At 35.3% G+C, this 18,321-nt stretch overlaps 1 protein-coding gene across 2 annotated transcripts in view; it reads left to right on the top strand.

Moving 5' to 3' along the window:
• LOC150102838 (protein kinase C-binding protein NELL1-like) overlaps positions 1–18,321 on the top strand; it is a 299,735-nt gene that overhangs the window by 185,344 nt on the left and 96,070 nt on the right. For both annotated transcript variants that reach the window (XM_090398962.1, XM_090398963.1), the window contains exons 11-13: positions 8,073–8,192; positions 12,643–12,780; positions 17,045–17,167. In XM_090398962.1, coding sequence (XP_090255088.1) covers positions 8,073–8,192; positions 12,643–12,780; positions 17,045–17,167 — 381 coding nt within the window. The remainder of the gene's footprint in view (positions 1–8,072; positions 8,193–12,642; positions 12,781–17,044; positions 17,168–18,321) is intronic.

The following is an 18,321-nucleotide window of genomic DNA, read 5'->3' as shown; positions in this document are numbered from 1 at the left end:
GGTTAATTGTGCTAAATGGATGGGGGGGGGGGAAGTTGAGTGATTGCAAAAAGAGCTTTTTCAGATTTGAGTATATATTTAAGTATAGCAGGCTTCCTCCAGTGGACTCTTTGGAAATAGTTTAAAGAATAGTTTGAAAGGCCAAACATCTCATTGTAGTTCTTGGCCTTATATGCCTCTATGAGAGGTGAAATGTATCTTTAGCCTTAAGAAATCCACTTAAATGAATACAAATCTATAAATGACATGAGAGACAATTGATGGAGTAAACTCCCTTTTGGAGTATTGATAAGGGAGACTACCTTCATGATTTTAAAGACAAATTTACAAATTATGTTCACTAAATATTTTCCCTGGAAACATACAAGAAAATTAGAGTGGCATTGTTTCCTGTGGTGAGAAAGATTTAGGTTTGAATTCATCAAGGATATGTTTTTTTTTTTTTTTTCCCCAGCTGAAGACTTTCACTATTCTTTGATGAATAGTGGTAACAAGATTTATCTTCTGTATGTGGATGTGTATTTTCCCTGCAAAACAGTAAAACTGTGTGATTAACATAATTGTCCAAACGTAATTTATATTATTTGACAAGAAAATTCTGGTTTTAATCCTTCCTACAACTTTGTCAGATGTAATACTCTTACTACAGCGGACTTTTGAGGGCAACAGGAATATCGTATAGATAGTTTGCTATGAATTTCTTTTAACATAGCATTCTACCTATGCTGCTTTGGTATGGACTCACTTGACCAAAGCAGCAGTTTTAGTGGTATTTGCTGTAAGTGTGTTGACTGTGCTCTTTCTTTGTAGTCTGAGCTACTAAAGCATTAATTCCCAATATGGCCTATAGTATGTCGATGGGGATGCAGAGAATTATTTGGTTAGTTGGTTTAACTTTATAGGTGGTTGTAACCATTAGCTATATAACACATTTGTATATGTTTGAGCTCAACAGTGAGTAAAGAGCTAAGGAACTATATAAGTAGATAATCCTTTTGCTTTGGACTAGGTGCTCTCATACTTTCATCTTGTTATTCTGGCTGATATTGGAGAGTTTTTTCTGAATAAGGGAAGAGCTATCTCTCTCTCTCTCTCTCTCTCACACACAGACAAAAGGCTGTGAAGAATGACTCGATTTACAGCTGAAGGTGCTAATGACACACACATATAGTCAGCAGGAATGAAGGAATCATTTAGAAGACTGGACATTGAGGTCAAACTTTCTTATTTAAAAGTATAAAATAAAAGTTTGATCTTGGTTATGTGCAATGCAGTGCTTAACATTAGTTTGTGATAATTTCTAAAAGTCTTGTTTCAGCTTGTTAAATTTTTTTTTTGTTTTCTTCCCCCCCCTCTCATTAACAAAATTACACATCTAATAAGTGCTACTAAAGAATTTCATTCAAAATCAGAAGCTATTCATGCTGCTTTAGTAATTTTATACTAACAAGGAAAACCCAACAGAAGACTTGAATGTTCAGTGCAAGTTTGCACAACTCTTTATCATGAGTTCAAAATGGTGAGCCTAATTTGGAATTTATTTTAAAAGTGGTGAATTGAATATCATTCCCTAACCTTTTAAAATTCTGATGGTTTCAGTTAAAAAAAAGTATTCCTAAAAGAAAAACAATATTCTTGCAAAAATGCAATATTTTAGCTTATCAGACCAATCATAAAATTGTCGACATTTAAATCTGGTAACAGCCTCTCTATTCACAAGGTTTGGCAAATTGAATTTTCTCAACATCTGTATACGTGTGTTGAGGCTTAAGTGCTGTGAAGAATTCATGTTAGAGGTTTAATCGAATATTAACAGCACTGAGAAAGGATTAAAACAAATTTTAATACTTCCAATATTTCATCTCCGTCACAGAGACATCTTCGGGGATTACAAAAACTTTTTGTAACAACACACACACAAATACAATACAGAGTGAAATTAAAGTTTTATCTAGGTGGTGCACCCTCTATGGGCATTTGCAGGTGGCCTGGGATGTAAAGAGGGATCTCTGATAATTAAAGTTTCCCAAAATTTGGGAAGTTTAATGCAACCGTATTTGTTTAAATTAGGTTGATTCCTGACTGGAGATGCAGATTCAAAGAATAGTCTTTCTTTTTTTGAATTTACTATGGTGGAGCATGGTAGTTTTTTTCCCAGGAGATCCTGTGGGATGTATCCAAAACATGGTCTGCAAGGCCATATTGACCATAATTGTGTTTGCAGATGTAAGAAGTGTGTTCTTTTAACTGGATGGATGCTGACCTACTTTGTCCGAAGTAGGCAAGTTTACAGGAACAAGGTACTCTATATACACCAGGCACTGAAAGAGGAGGGAGCTGGTCTTTTGTGTATGAAATATTGGAAGTATTAAAATCGTTTTAATCCTTTCTCAGTGCTGTTAATATTCCATTAAACCCTCTAACATGAATTCTTCACAGCACTTAAGCCTCAACACACTAAAAGACTTAGCGAAGATGCTGTTAGTGCTTTAAGCCTCGGACACAATTTTGCTGTTGCACTATTGAAGTTATTGGATATTATGTACAACATCGAACGCGGAATCTGTCACTTATCCCCAGAAACAGCCAATAACATCAGACTTGACGCAGCTAACATTCTCTCCTGTTCTTCTCTTAAAGTTAATTTATCTTCCAGTCAGCTCTCTGCCCTCAAAAAATTATGGAAAGAAAAAAGTATTGTCATCACCAGAGCTGATAAGGGTAATGCCACTGTTATTCTCAACGCCTCAGAATATAATCGGAAAATGGATATTATTCTCCATGATCACGCTACCTACATACCACTGGAACACAATCCCACAAAAAGTCAAGTTAAAAAATTAAAAAAGCTACTTAAAAAAGTTTCTTCCTGGCCTCCTGACATTACAAAAAAACTCAAACCATTCTGTTTCCCCCACGGATATATGGTTTACCCAAAATCCACAAACCTAATTCTCCCCTATGACCTATAGTAGATGCCACCAATGCACCTTTCTACAAATTAAGAGAGCAGCTAGCTAACTCTTTGACCCCCCCCCTCACTGGTCTTACCTCATCTTATGTAAAAAAAAACTCCACCCATTTTAAAAACTAAATTGAAAATCTTACTTTAAATAATACAGATATATTGATCAGCTTTGACATTTTCTCTTTGTTTACAAATATTCCCCTAATTGACTTCTTAACACTTAAAAAACGTTTTTCCTTCTGATATCTTAGAGCTCTTTTCCTTTGCCATCAACTCTGGTTATTTCTCTTGGAAGAACAAAATCTATAAACAGATAGAGGGAACTGCCATGGGTTCCCCCCCTCTTGCCAATTATTACATGGAAAATTTTGAAAAATGAGCCATTGACTCTTCCCCTCTAAAACCTTCTATCTGGCTAAGATATGTAGATGATGTGTTCTCTATTTGGCCTCATGGCCCAGACACATTAGATTCCTTCCTCAGTCACATCAATAGTCTACATCCAAGAATCCAGTGTACGATTAAAAAGGAAAATAACAATAGTTTACCCTTCCTAGACACCTTAGTAACATGCCTTTCTAAGGGTAACCTTTCTTTCTCTGTATATAGAAAACCTACTCATACAGGCAGATACATTCAGAAACTCTCCCACCACCACCCCTCCCAGCAATATGGCATTATTAAAACTCTGACCAGTAGGGCCCACAATCTTTGTTCCAGTAAAACTGCCCTTTTAACCAAACTCAATCCAATCATTCACTCTTTTATATAAGCAATTGCTTCTGCTTTTTCTCAGTCAGTCAGACTTGCTTTTCTTTCCACATTCAACCTGTTTTTTGTTTTTTTATTCAATTTCCATACACACAGTCACATTCTTGCACTCATTCTCACATCACCCTTTTGGCTGATACTATTCTCAGTCTTATGCCTGTCACTTCCTTTCATCCAATGTTCTTCACTTCTTGTTATCAATTTATCAACTTTAAATCGCTACAGTCCATTAAAATGTCACGCTTGCTACAGACCTTCACCCTTTCACTTTTCTTGTTCAATCTCTCAATAAACACATCTGCCACATTCACCCATACATATGTAGTACACTCCCAGCAATGAATCTTCTTAGGAAAATTGTGCACTGCTTTTTTTTGAATTGTCAGGTGTCCTCTCCCTTCAGGAGACCGACTACCATGCTGGTCCTGCTTGCCACTCTAGATTTTCACACTTCACATCTTATTGTTCTAATTCTAACCACCGTTTTGCCTTCATTAACTGTGATACACAAAATATACTATAAAACCTACTAACAACCTTGATAATTGCTATGCATTCAGTCTCTGAATAACTAATAAATAAATTTTTGACAAAATGCATACACGTTTTTCAAAAATAATGCAAAAAAAAAACTTCTTTGCTCCAGTGATTCTACCACCTGTCTTGTACTGATAACATACAGTGTCCCAGGTATAATTATTATTATGTGATGCCTCCATAAAGTATGATCTTTCCTTGATTCTGGCATAGACTTACTGACATTTGGTGTGCTCACATGGATTTGTTATTTCTTGTGAGCATAATGAAGTTTAATGACATTTAAAGTAATTTGTCTATTTTTAATCAACCACACATGAGTTTGCACAGTTATAAGCTACAAAACTGTCCTGAATAGGCAACTAGGAGAACTAAACTTGTTACATGTTGGGCTGCTTCATGATCAGCTGCCGGTTGTACTTCTTTGGAGAGAAGAGTGAAGAAAGGATATTCCAAATAACAAGATGATGAAGAAAAGTTGCTTCATTAAGTTTGAAGCTAGCTGTGGATGGGTTTTCACAAATAGCTTCTTGTGTATTTACAGTTTTTTTTTTTTTGGGGGGGGGGGACATCATCCCCATTAGTAGGACAATATCCTAAGGGTGTGGATTTGGGATATATGCAGTGGTGAGCTGTGGAAATTTTAACAAAGGGCTCGCATTGTCGAGCAAAAAAAAAAAAAAAGCCGTATTTCACCCAAAGACTCTTATTAATACAGCTTGTGTTCAAATTCCAATCAAAAAGTATGAGGAGGAACAATCAACCTGTAAGGGCTATCATTTTTAAACAAATATTTCATAATCTAAACATTAAATATTTGCACACAATCATCTGTGTTAATTTATCTTGCATAAGAAAAACATTATTTAACTATCAAAATATAATAAGAATGAAATCTTTTATAATTGCACATATGCAATAGTCCACATTTTTTATAAACAAAATAAATTTCTTTTGTTTGCGATAGAAGTTTTAAACAATCTATAAAGAATAAATAGATATTATCTATTGAGGTACGTTATATTTCTCTTTTGTTTTTATACTTCAAGTGATAATCAACAGTACCAATCAAGGAGCATTATTTTATAGTCCTATTTATTTATATGTGATTACCAAAAGTGGATTCTTATTTGTAAAATGGTGGTAACAGTAACTATAATATTTTATTTAATAAAATCACTTTGTTAGGTTACTGTATGAGTTTGTCACTTAATATATTTCAAAATATTATGTTTTTGTTTCTTTTTTTTTTTTGAAAACATAAAAAAGTAAACAAGAAGAACAAGGGACTCGCAAATTTGGGAAAAATTTAACAAAGGGCTCGGGTGAGTCCCCGCGAGCCCCTTATAGCCCACCACTGGATATGTGTGTATAATGTTAGGAAGTAGTTTCTTGAATGGAAAAGGACATAGTTTTTGGAAGTTTTTAAAAGCTAAAGACTGTTAGCAGGAAATGGCAAAGGTATAAGAAAAGGTATGAGATTCAGAAGAGAAATCTCATCTGGCCTTGGAGATCTCATTATCACAGGTAACGTGAAGTAAGATTTTGTCTTTTATTATCAAAGATGAGATCATTCTTATGAGAAATAAGATTAACATTGAAGGTTCACAAGATTGTCCTCACCCAATTGGGAATGGCAAGTAGAACATTTTAAATCTCTTTTTGAAATTGGCTATATATGTGCTTTGTTTCCTTGCTGTAGAGTGGATGTCAGCTGAGTATGACATAATGTGTAGGTGATAAAGAACAGATTAGTTCAGGAGCATATCTGAACTAACCACCAGGCATCTGGTGTTTGTCTGGGTCACAGGAGGCTTGCAATGCAGTGATCCAGGTAAAGTAGGAGGTGATTTGCCTTTGTCATCTATTCTGAAGTTGAATGAGAAAAATGATTCCACTAGAACAGTTTTTTCTTTAGTTGATATTGAAATACTATCATTTTGGTGATAGAGATGGAAGAACAGATGAGCAAAAGTTGCACTCAACAACTTTAGCAAGGAATCAGAAGGTACAAATATCATTCACATTGGATTAGGTATATCAAGCCTAATCAAATCAACCAAATCAACTCCTGATTTGGAGAAGCTTTCAATTTTTGCATTCTCTTGGTTGTGATATCAATGTTGTTTTACACTGTTCTGTCAGTGTAATATGAAATTTATGAAATACTAGATATATCTAGTATTTCATAAAGAATTATAAAAAGTTATAACCTTACTATTTAATTTCTCAGTAAACCTTCTGCAATCCAGATCATTGCACACAGCTGGTTAAATTTAAAAAAAAAAGAAAAAAAAAAAAGAGTTTAATTTGTCTGTTTACACTTCTTGTTATCCAGATACAATTTAGACATTAATTAAAATTAATCATCAGCCTGATTTATTGCTACCACTGTTTTTGTGAAATAAATTAAAATGCCACAGGTTATCTGCAGTGACACATAACAATAATACATGTCATTAAAAATAGTGGATAATCTTTAAAACTGGTAATTATTTTACTAGTTAATTATACAAAATCAATGCCTGTCATATGATGTGAGAATACTTCTAAGCCTTTTATGGCTTAGAAGTATTCTTACATCATATGAACAGGCATTGATTTACAAATTGACACAATTTGTAAGTGATCACAAAACTGTCTACAATAACATTATTCTAGTGCTAGATTTGATTAATGTATTTCATTCTTATGAAATACATTAATCAAATAATGTATTTCATAAGAATTCTTATGGTATGAGAATGAATGTATTTCATTCTTATGGTATTAATTGATACATGGATTAACTGGGAGCATCAGAAGTACTGGGTAAAAAATGAGAACATCTTCAAAAATAATCACTCACTGATTGATGTCCAAAGTGCCAAATCCATACAGAGTTATCAGGAGACATTGGCAGACTACCATGGTGGTAATTATAGTATCCATTTGAGAGCAGAATATTAATAAACTACATTTGCAAATACTTAAGTAATTCATTTTTATTTTCTTTGTTCCTTTGAATTTCTGTGAATTCTATCCAATAGATTGGTTTTGTGTTGTTTTGATAATAGCAGTAATTATAGACTACTTCAAAGGTTAATAGATTTTGTCTTGATATTTAGGAGGTGATTTATTTCATAGTGGGATAAATGAGAAACTACATGCTTATTTGATAAAGTGGTTTACCAAGTTACCTGAAAATTAGTAAGGTTTAAAATTAGCATTATTTTATAGTAGTACCATTTGCTATCACAACATTTACACTTAAGACTTTGCATATGCATCGTAAATATTTTGTTTTGCTTGATTTTACTATTACAATTTGTGGCATTCACAAATTGTAATAGTAATTCTTAATATCAAATTTCATTAAATGCTGTTGTATTTCATAAAGAATTATAAAAAGTTATAACCTTACTATTTAATTTCTCAGTAAACCTTCTGCAATCCAGCTCATTGCACACAGCTGGTTAAATTTTAAAAAAAAAGAAGAAAAAAAAAAAGAGCTGAACTAACCACCAGACATCTGGTGTTTGTCTGGGTCACAGGAGGCATGCAATGCAGAAAAATCATAATAAGGAATTATGATTTTGAATTCTTTACCAATTTTATGAGCCAGTCATGATAAAAGGAGAAAATAATTACATAGGTTTAAAATCTGCTACTAAATTATTTATTTCTGGAATCACCATGATATTACTAAAGAGTGCATCATTTACTATTATAGTTTTAAAAACTTTGATCTCTGTGGCAATAAAATGTAACAAACAATAAAATATAAAATTTAATACTGATTTTTTCCATTTTTTAGGGGTGGACTATTGTGCTCAGGGTCATGATTGCCATACTAATGCATCGTGCCTCAATTTGCAAACTCGTTATGCATGCCAGTGTAATAATGGTTATCATGGTGATGGAAAACATTGTGAAGGTATAGTTTATTCTTTTCTTACTTAAAAGGGATTAGAAACATGAATCAGAATAGCTCACTCGAAAGGTTAAATATTTCACCACTTTGGCTGACATGAATCAGGTTACTCTGAAACCAAAATCATGTTTAGTCTCTAGATCAGGGACCCTATCTTATGCAATATTAGATTATAATGCACTTTTTGATGTGTCTTGTGTGAGTATTTTGAAATGAGCTTAAAATTGTGGGCATTTTGCTAATATAGTTAGTGAAATATGTTATGAGCATTAATTAAAAAAAAACTTAATATAGATTTTACTTACATAATTTTTGTTAGCATAGAATTTTCACCTTAGTGTTAAGGGTGTCTTTAGTATGACTTTCAAATTAAATAACTAGAATATAAACTGGAAGATTCAGCAAAATGAGTGAACTACTCATTTTGATTACATAATGAGTGAACTACTCATTATGTATTTAGACTCTGCCACTCTGTATCATGCCACTCTGCATGATACAGAGTGGCAGAGTCTAAATACATTAAGGTCCTAATAAAATAAATTCAATTAACAAGATGTCATTAATTGGAAAAATTAAACATTTCCGAAACTTGTGGAGAAGTATTATTTCCCATGAAAGGAATAATTTCAATCCATCACTTCTGTTTAGATTCGAACAATGTAGCAAGGTTTCACAACTTTCTTTAGATGCTCCTTGAGATGATTACTTTTATGGAGAACCTTAATCTTCTACCAGAGGATTTGATGTTTGTTGAGGACAAGCATGTTCTACAAATCTCAACTTTTCAGACTCGTGGAGTTTAATATAATGTTCATCATGACACACACCAGATATAATATAATAATATAATAACGCACACTGGCAAAGAAGTTATAGACTCCAGGGTGGGCCAAAGGCAGAAAGTTATCTTTTGCATAATCTAGAAAAGTAGAAATCTTGTTAATAGAACAAAAGGTCACTTGTAAGTCAACAGATCTAAGTAGTTTGGATATACTTTCAAACACACCTTAAACATAAAGAACGGTAACACCGTGAATCTCATGTTGGAGGTTTAATGGAATATTTACAGCACTAGGAAAGGATTAAAAACTAATTTTAATGCTTCTAGTATTTTGTCTCAGTCACTGAGACATCTTCAGGAATTGCAAATAACTCTTATAACACACACTAAAATACAACACAATGCTAAGTGAAACATGTGGGTGACTCTAAAGTCCTATCTGTGTGGTGCACCCTCAGATTTCCTTGAAGGTTCTAGAAGCTTTGAAATGAGAAAGAAAGAACACATAGGATATGTCAGAAACAACAAACAAGATATTTCAGGCCTTTCTTGCCACTTTGCCTCTACTAATATCACATTGAGTGGGATAAGAGCCTTATGCCCTATATAGATAACTACCATTCAAGAACCTTCAAGGAAGCAGCTACAGTCGCCCATAAAACTGAAAACCTAAACAAGAAGCAAGGTCTAACCTTACCAGGAATTTAGAAAGCTTTAATCAGATCATTAAACATCAAAGAAATGAACTTTCATGACAATTACATCATGAGCCATAACGAATAAATCACGTTCCCGAGACACGTGCATTGCCTCGTTCAATACTAATTTTTTGTATGAATTAGAACCATCAGTTATAACCTAGTTTGTTACCCTCATGTAGCTTACTAGTTTGTATTCCCTGAAGATGCCGATAGAAAAAAATTGGCGAAACATGTAGGACAATAAAATAAAGCTACTTGACGAACATTATATAAAAAAAAAGTGTAATAGTCTTATAAATAATAGTCAAGAAAAAATTTAACACAACTATCTTTCATATTTATATTTGTTAGAGTGTAATAAAGTGGCTTTATGCTGGAAGAAATATTGGTGAAACCAAATGTAGTCGATGTGCTCGGAAATCCTGATATTAGCTGTCCTGTCTATTTGGCCATAGTAGAACAGGGGAAGTGGCTGGTCTTTGGTGGAGCAGATAAGGGATGCCATTTCTTATGTGGTTTGTAACAGATAGTGAGGTCATATTTTTTTAGTGAGCTTTTCAGACATGCCCTGGATATATGGAATGGTGATAGATTTAGTGTAATCTCTGTTAAGAAGGTCAGGGGTGGGGGGGTTGTGGTTAACTGGTTTTAATATTTTCTGGATTTTTTGGAGGTTGTAGCCATTGGCTAAGAAGGTGTTAAGGATATGGTTAAGTTTATAACTATACAAGTTTATATGTTGCTTATCTGAATGTAACCAAGAAAAAAAAGCAGAAAAAAATAAATTATTAACACTAATAAGTTTAGTTAAGTTTATCTACAAGAATGTGGAAAAATTCATTAAGAATAGAATACAGGATTGGGTTGATAGACACAAGATTCTCTATGATGATCAGCATGTTTCTGAAGAGCAGGTCTTCTTTTTGCAGTCTACTTACTTTTTGATAAGGCAACGAATGTTTCAGATAAAGGAGTTTCATATATGGTGATTTTTTTTTTTTTTTGACTTTGCAGAGGCATTTGATTACCACATTATAGTAAATAAGCCTGCAGAAGATGAAATTAGATAACAGAAATTAGATCGATTGAAGATTGGCTTTCTGAAAGATATCAGCAAGTTGTGTATGATGGAGCAGTTTCTCAGAAAAGGAAGGTCACTAGTGGTGTACCTCAGAGTTCTGTTCTTGAGTCCTTACTATTCAGGGGCGAATTCTCTATGCTTGCTGTGCAAGTTCATTAATTGAGAAAGAAGTAATATTTATTTGTTAATAAATGCATGCATTTATAAGTTCCATTTAGGCTTTTATTTTTGTTGACAGAAGGCTTCTTAAGCTTGCGCGGCAATAATTGAGCTTTGTGTTGTGTATTGAAGGCCAATGCTTGCTCGTCTAGTCAAAGCTACTTTGGCTTGCTCGGTTGTACGAGCTTCCAGGTCCTCGCAGCAGTACTGTGATTTTATGTGCGCACATAGTCATTTCCACTCCCTTCACGTCGTCTTAAACACAAGGCCATACGCAGTCAAAGTAGCTCTAGCCAGTGAGCTTCAGCCAGCCTTTACAAGTGTGTGTGTGTGTTGCTTGGGAAAATTAGTTACAACCAACTTTTTATGACAATGTTATTGACCAGTTCATAAAGAAGAACCGAAGGGTAGAACTTGTATTCAAGTAGCTAAATTGAAAAAAGATAGAATATCAATATCATTTGTAAAATAAATGTTGTATTTGTATGATTAAATGTACGAAGGGGATATTAAATCACACAGTTTTAAATGGTCAGTAATTCATTATTCCCCTGATCAGACTTCAATCACACCTCTCACTCCCTGAATGATAACAAGAGCAAGCATGAATTTCAAGACTAGCATTCGCTCCTGTTACTATTTAACTTATTTGTTAATGGCATATCATGTGGATTAACTGGGGGTCTTCAAATGTTTGCTGCTGATGGTTGATGATGATGCAAAGTTAGGTAGAGTTATCAGGGGCATTGCTTGATGTTAATTCTCTACAGGAAGATTTGAATAGTCTTTTGGCTTGGACAGAGTGGGGTTGTAGTCTTAATATTAATAAATGTAAGGTTTTACACTTTGGGGCATAGCGATATAAGACTACATGCTATATCGGTGGAATGTACTCCAAGAAGTGGAAGAGATTTGGGATCTTGGGGTGATGGTAGACAGTGGACTGAAGTTCTGAGGCTACGTTGCAGGTGTTACAAAGACTGCACATCATATTGCTGCTATGATAAAAAGTACCCTGACATACAGGGATAAAGTGGTGGTGGTACCTCAATATAAGGCACCACACATGGACTGTTGTGCTCGGATTTGGTTGCCTGGTTTTCATTGTGATGTAGAAACACTAGATATCAGGATTGAAGTGTTGGTTATGAAGGCCATTTGAGGGAATGCAGATTACAAAGTTTGGTGGATAGGAGGACATGAAGAGATATGATAGAGACCTAAAAAAATTAGTTAAGGGATTCTACCAGATTAATACAGAAGGAATTATAAAAAGGCTGGATGTTAAGATTAGAAGAATGAGAGACCATCTCTCTGAAAGTTGTATAAAGATCTGGTGAAGAAGGGAGGAGTGGATTTTTTTTGTGTATTCTTGTGAGGAGTAGATTTTTTTTTTTTTTTATGTGGAGAGTTGTTGGTGAGTAGAATGCATTTCCATAGTGCATTGTAATAACTTCATGGTTCATTATGTTAGACATGTTGCAGGTTGAGTGGATTTTCCATGATATGTCTAACTCCATGGAGGTTACTGAAATAATAACTCCCTAATCACTGTACTTGTCTTTTTATTGGGGTAAATGAACTGTCTGGTGTTCCTTGCACTTTGTTCGTAAGAATTTGAATGTTAATTAGAAATAATAAAATGTTATTTAAAAACATAACTTTCTGTTAAAAAAAAAAAAAACTTATGGACCATTAGGTTGAAACTAAAAAAAATCTTTACCGCAGATATTAATGAATGCTTGAGAGAAGGAGGTCATGATGGACATCACTGCCGAATAAATACTCACTGTGTTAATGTTCCTGGTTTATACATCTGTGAATGCCATCCTGGATATAAAAGAGTTGACACATTTAACTGCATAGGTAAGATTTTAATGATTCATATCAAAATTGTTTTCATAATTGTATACCAGTGATACTTAAATGTGAAATTCCTTGTCATGGAATTATGACACAATATTTTCTTTAAATATATAAATTGAGTCTAATTTTAGTGTATAATAATATAATGAGACAGATAATATCTCTAACATTGAGAAACCTCTCAACCCTCACTTCGTGAGAGATGTTCTGACCACTAAAGTTTCCAATTGTTCAAGACAAGCATCATTAATTGTTATTTTTTACCATTGCCCATGTATGACAGTTCAAGTTTTAGAATCTTATCAGTGTGCAAGGATATGTAGAAAAGTTCAGATAACTTAAACTGGTATGAGGTAAACCAGTGAAACATAATCAAAAGCTATTCAGTTCTGTTAAACTGAATAGCTTTTGATTATGTCAATCAAGCCAATTGGACTGCTTTATGCATCACTTGACCAAGTACCAAATTGATGTTTTTGGAAAAAAAATCGTGTTTTGTAAAATTTTCTTAGGAATGTATTCCATTTGGTGTTTAGTTCTTTGAAAGAAAACTGTGAAAATATAGACTCCTGTCAGTCTCGATTTTTTTATAGGTAGGTTACATCATTATACTTTAGATGGCACTAATCTCCAAAACGTCAATTTAACGCTTGGTCAAGTGATGCATAACACGGTCCAATTTTCATATGAACTTTTCTATGAGTCTTATGTACTGAAGCAAAGCACACAGTCCACTATAGCTTGTAGTCATGTTCATTATTTTTTTTTATTATTATTTCGTGACACCTCCAAGGATTCCAAAGACTCATTGAGGGAGGGTATATCTACTCTATAACTCTCCATGTCCAACAGATGGCATTGGTAGCGGAAGTTCAGTGTAGTTGGCCTCTACCACCACTAGTATTTTTTGTATGTAAATTGTGTGTGTGTGTTCTGAAGGCCTCTTTGTCTGTATCTGGGATGAAAAACCCAAATTTCTGGGTGAAAAAAACCCTTCAACTTTCATATGAGATCAAACTCACTTTCAGTTGAAAAAACCCACATTAAGATTCCTCCCATCATGACGAGAATTGAACTTTTCCAATCTTTTCCAATCATTCCAATCAACTTTTCCAATTATGGTAACATTGATTGGAAGGAGGAGAGGATACATGTGAGGAAGGAAAAGGATTTTATTCAATTATTAAGGGATAACTATCTGAGAGAGCATGTAATTGAAAATACTAGGGGTGCGAGAGTGCTTGACCTGGTAATAGCATCTGAGAATTTGACTGTAATGAATATGACCATGTTGCCACCTATTGGTGAGAGTGATCATAAGGTCTTGACCTGGGAGGTGGCTAAAGGTGTGGAATTTTCGATTAAGACAGGGTATATGTGGAATTACCGTGCTGGCAAGTATGACAAGCTTAGGAGATTGCTTGGATCAGTGCCATGGCATGTACAACTGCAAGGGCTGGACGTCGATAGAGCATGGGAAGTGGTCAAGGTGCATTTACAGGAGGTAATGGCTGATTGCATACCTAGGGTCCGAATAGTAAAACAAGTAGGAGTTAAATGGATGAATAACACCATTAAGCTTGAGCCGCAAAAAAAGAAAGAACTGTGGAGGGAATTTAAAGAAAGGGGTGACCTGCAGGCACACGAACGGTATAAAGTGCAGGCCAGAAAGGTAACAAGTGTGGTAAAAAAAGCAAAAGCGGATTATGAAAGGAAACTAGCTTTGCAAGCAAAAGAGAATCCAAAACAGTTCTTTCAATATGCTGCAAGCAAGAAAAAAACTGTACACAGCAAAATGATTTTAAGGAATGACGATGGTAAGGAGGTCACTGAATCAGTCGATATAGTGGAGTTACTGAGCGCGCACTTTACAAAAGCATATCATCCAGTTGGTGACATTGAAAAAATGAAGGAACCATTAGTTTATATGGGAATAGTGATGAATGAAGTGGAGGTGACTAGTCTATTACAGAACCTTAATGTGAACACATCTGTGGGATTGGATGGTATACCGGCACGGGTCTTGCGTGAAGCGGCTAAAGAATTATCAGTGCCCTTGACCATGTTGTTTAATCTGAGTCTCAGGTCTGGCTTAGTCCCGAAGGTGTGGAAAGAGGGGAAAATAGTTTCACTGCATAAAGGAGGATCCATGACTACGGTTGCAAATTACCGACCGATCAGTATATCAGGAGTCGTTGTCAAGGTCTTAGAGAAAGTAGTCAAGGGAAAAATACAGGAATGGATTGATGAAAACAAGATACTGTACAGGGGACAGCATGGCTTTGTGAAGGGTAGATCATGCTTCAGTAACTTGCTCAAGTTTTATAACAAGGTGACGGCTGAACTGGATAAGGGAAATGGGTTTACAGTGATACTGCTGGACCTGGCAAAGGCGTTTGACAGGATACCACATGGAATTCTAATCCGTAAACTACAACATATGGGAATATATATAGGGTTGGTGAGATGGATAGCTGGGTGGTTGATGGAGAGATATCAAAGAGTAGTTTATTCAGGAGTAGAGTCCAAAAGACGGCCTGTGACTAGTGGTGTGCTGCAGGGTTCTGTTCTTGGACCACTGCTGTTTAATCTGTTCATTAATGATATAGGGAAGGATCTAAGTGGAACAATTCATTTGTTCGCTGATGATACAAAGTTGGGTAGGGCGATAGTGAACGCAGAAGATGTCAAAGTCTTGCAAGATGACTTAGATAGATTGGAGTTCTGGACTAAGGAGAATGGATGTCAATTTAATGTGACAAAATGTAAGGTTATGCATTTCGGAGTGAAAAGATTAGCAGCAGTATACAACATTGGTGGAACTGTACTCCAAGAGATTGATGAGGCCAGGGACTTGGGAGTGTTGGTGGATAGGGAGATGAAGTTTAGGGGGCACATTGCGAAAGTAGCTAAATCAGCTCATCAACTCACTTGGTTGTTGAAAAATACCTTGACGAGCAGAGACAAGCAAGTTATTGTACCTCTGTACCGAGCCTTGATAAGACCTCATCTCGACTACTGTGCCCAAATTTGGTCACCTCGGTTCCTTCTTGATGGGGAGGAGGTGGAGAGGATCCAGAGGCGAGTGACTAAGATGAATAACAGGTCTATGGAATGAACCATATGAGAACAGGTTGAAGATTTGTGGGTTGCAGAAACTAGTTGATAGGCGGAGGAGGGGAGATATGATTGAGACATTCAAATTGCTAAAGCGATTCTATAGGATTAATTCAGAGGATATTTTTGAGATCAGGACTGGTGGTGGGAGAACTAGGGAACACCTATGGAAGCTGGGCAAGAGAGTGGTTAGCAGGGGTGTTAGAGCTGGGTTCTTTACTTTTAGAGTGGTAAATGAGTGGAATAAGCTGCCAGAGTCTGTTGTGGGTGCTATGACGGTGAACGAGTTCAAGACAACATATGATAGATACTGTGAAAATGTAATCGCATAGTTGTGTGGACATGATGTTTAGGGCCTCCCTCGATGAGTCTAAGGACTTCTGTAGTCGCCCGAAATAATAATAATAATCGAAGGATGCAACGTACCATTGTTCTTCCAGTTGCATTTTGGAGGCATTTGAAATGAAATTTTGATTAAATGAAATTTTATATGTTAAGCTAATGAAGAGGTATTGACATTAATGGGAATCAAAAGAGCACTCATGTGGAAGACGTTATAAAGAGAAAGTGCAAGATGGCAGGACACATTAAGAGGATCAGTAGTGAAAACACATCTGGAAATACTGAGGGAAAATTAAAGGGAAGAAGATATTCTAGACCAAGAACTTTTTGGGTTAATGATGTAAAGAAATGGATGGATAACAAGCCTATTATGAGATCAAAGGAATGGTAGAGGATCGGACACTGTGGCCTACCATGATTGTTAACCTCCAAATTGGAGAAGCTACTTGAAGTATTTTCAAAAATACTTTTATGTGATTCCATTGTTAACTACTTTTGCATCAGTATAGTGTCTTACCCACCTAAAAGTTTTTCATGTTGTGTTTGTGAAGGATTCTTTTAATTGTTCCTTAGTTTCTTATAGGAATTCTATAATTACCTTACTTTAACTAGAATTATTTGGAATAATACATGCTTTATTATAGTTTAAACAATTTTTACAGTTTGAAAAAGACATTACATGTGGTTATTTCAGTATCAGTCACCCTGCATTACATTTAATGTATTTTAAGTATTAAGTATTTAACTGATATAAAGTATACTTTTAAGAATTCTACATCTATAACTTTTTCCCTCTTTTATATAGAACATGATGAATGCAGCACAAGTGAGCACAGGTGTCACAAAAATTCTGTATGCATAAATACTGCTGGCAGCTATAAATGTGAATGCATGGAAGGTTACACAGGTGACGGCTTTATTTGTGAATGTAAGTTCTCTTTAGAGTCTATAGTTAATTTTTATTTTTGGTGTATGCTTAAAATGGCTGAAATTATTTTACTTGACACTAATCAAACTGTTATTATTTTATAGTATTATTATTATTACTTGACACCTCCAGAGAATCCAAAGACTCATTGAGGGAGGTCATCTACTCTACAACTCTCTATCTCTACCACCCACAATCCAACTATAGTGAACAACAGCTACACCAACAGCATCTACCGCCCACCACTACCACTAATATTTTCACATTCAATCACAAACATTCCAAGCCCACGCCGGGATTCGAACCCCCAGCCCTTTGACTGAAGAGAGGATATACGCTAACCACTCGGCCAACCAGGCCAGCAAATTTTCAGGGGTAACTTTTTATAAGTTGACCTCCTCATTTTTCCACTCCATGAATAATTTCCTCTGTATTAATCATAATTAATCGAGGGAGGGCACCTACTCTACAGCTCTAGTCTCCACCACTCAATCCACCAACTACAATGAAATGCAACTACCGCCAACCACCACAACCACTAGTATTGTCACAGACAATCACAAACATCCATGCCCACAGCGGGATTCGAACCTGCAATCTTTTGACTGAAGAGCAGATACACTAACCACTCGGCCAACCAGGCCAGCAAATTTTCAGGGGTAACTTTTTATATGTTGACCTCCTCACCTTTTTCCACTCTATGAATAATTTCCTCTGTATTAATCATATAAAATTTCTTCATCAGCTCATATTTCTGCCACATCACCTCTTATCCGTTCTCCAAGCTTTATAAATTTCATTCTTTCAAACTGCCTTGCAAATACTCAACATTCCTGATATCATCTTGATAATTTTATTTATAGTTGCCCCTCTCATTCAAGAAAGCATAGCCCAGATATACTGTGATGTAGAACTGCAAGGTAGGTGATTATCTTCAAACTAAGAAGAGGGCATGAAGCATTAGCATGTAATACTGAATTGGGTAAACAGAGATCAATGCTGTCGGATGTTAGTGATGAAATACTTTGAAACTGATATGCATCTGCTGTTGAGGTTAGGAGGTTTGATATGATAAGAGTAAAATGAATGGATAGTGAGATAGGGAGGCAATCTGCAAAACAAATGTACTGTAGAAAGTTTTTCATTTGGTTGTA

This window comes from Typopeltis vanoorti, chromosome 10, assembly GCF_054136105.1.
Source record: "Typopeltis vanoorti isolate ZY-2024b chromosome 10, IOZ_Tvanoo_1.0, whole genome shotgun sequence".
NCBI classification, from domain to species: Eukaryota; Metazoa; Arthropoda; class Arachnida; order Uropygi; family Thelyphonidae; genus Typopeltis; species Typopeltis vanoorti.
The sequence above is the reverse complement of the archived record's forward strand: the minus strand, read 5'-3'. Positions and strand labels throughout refer to the sequence as shown.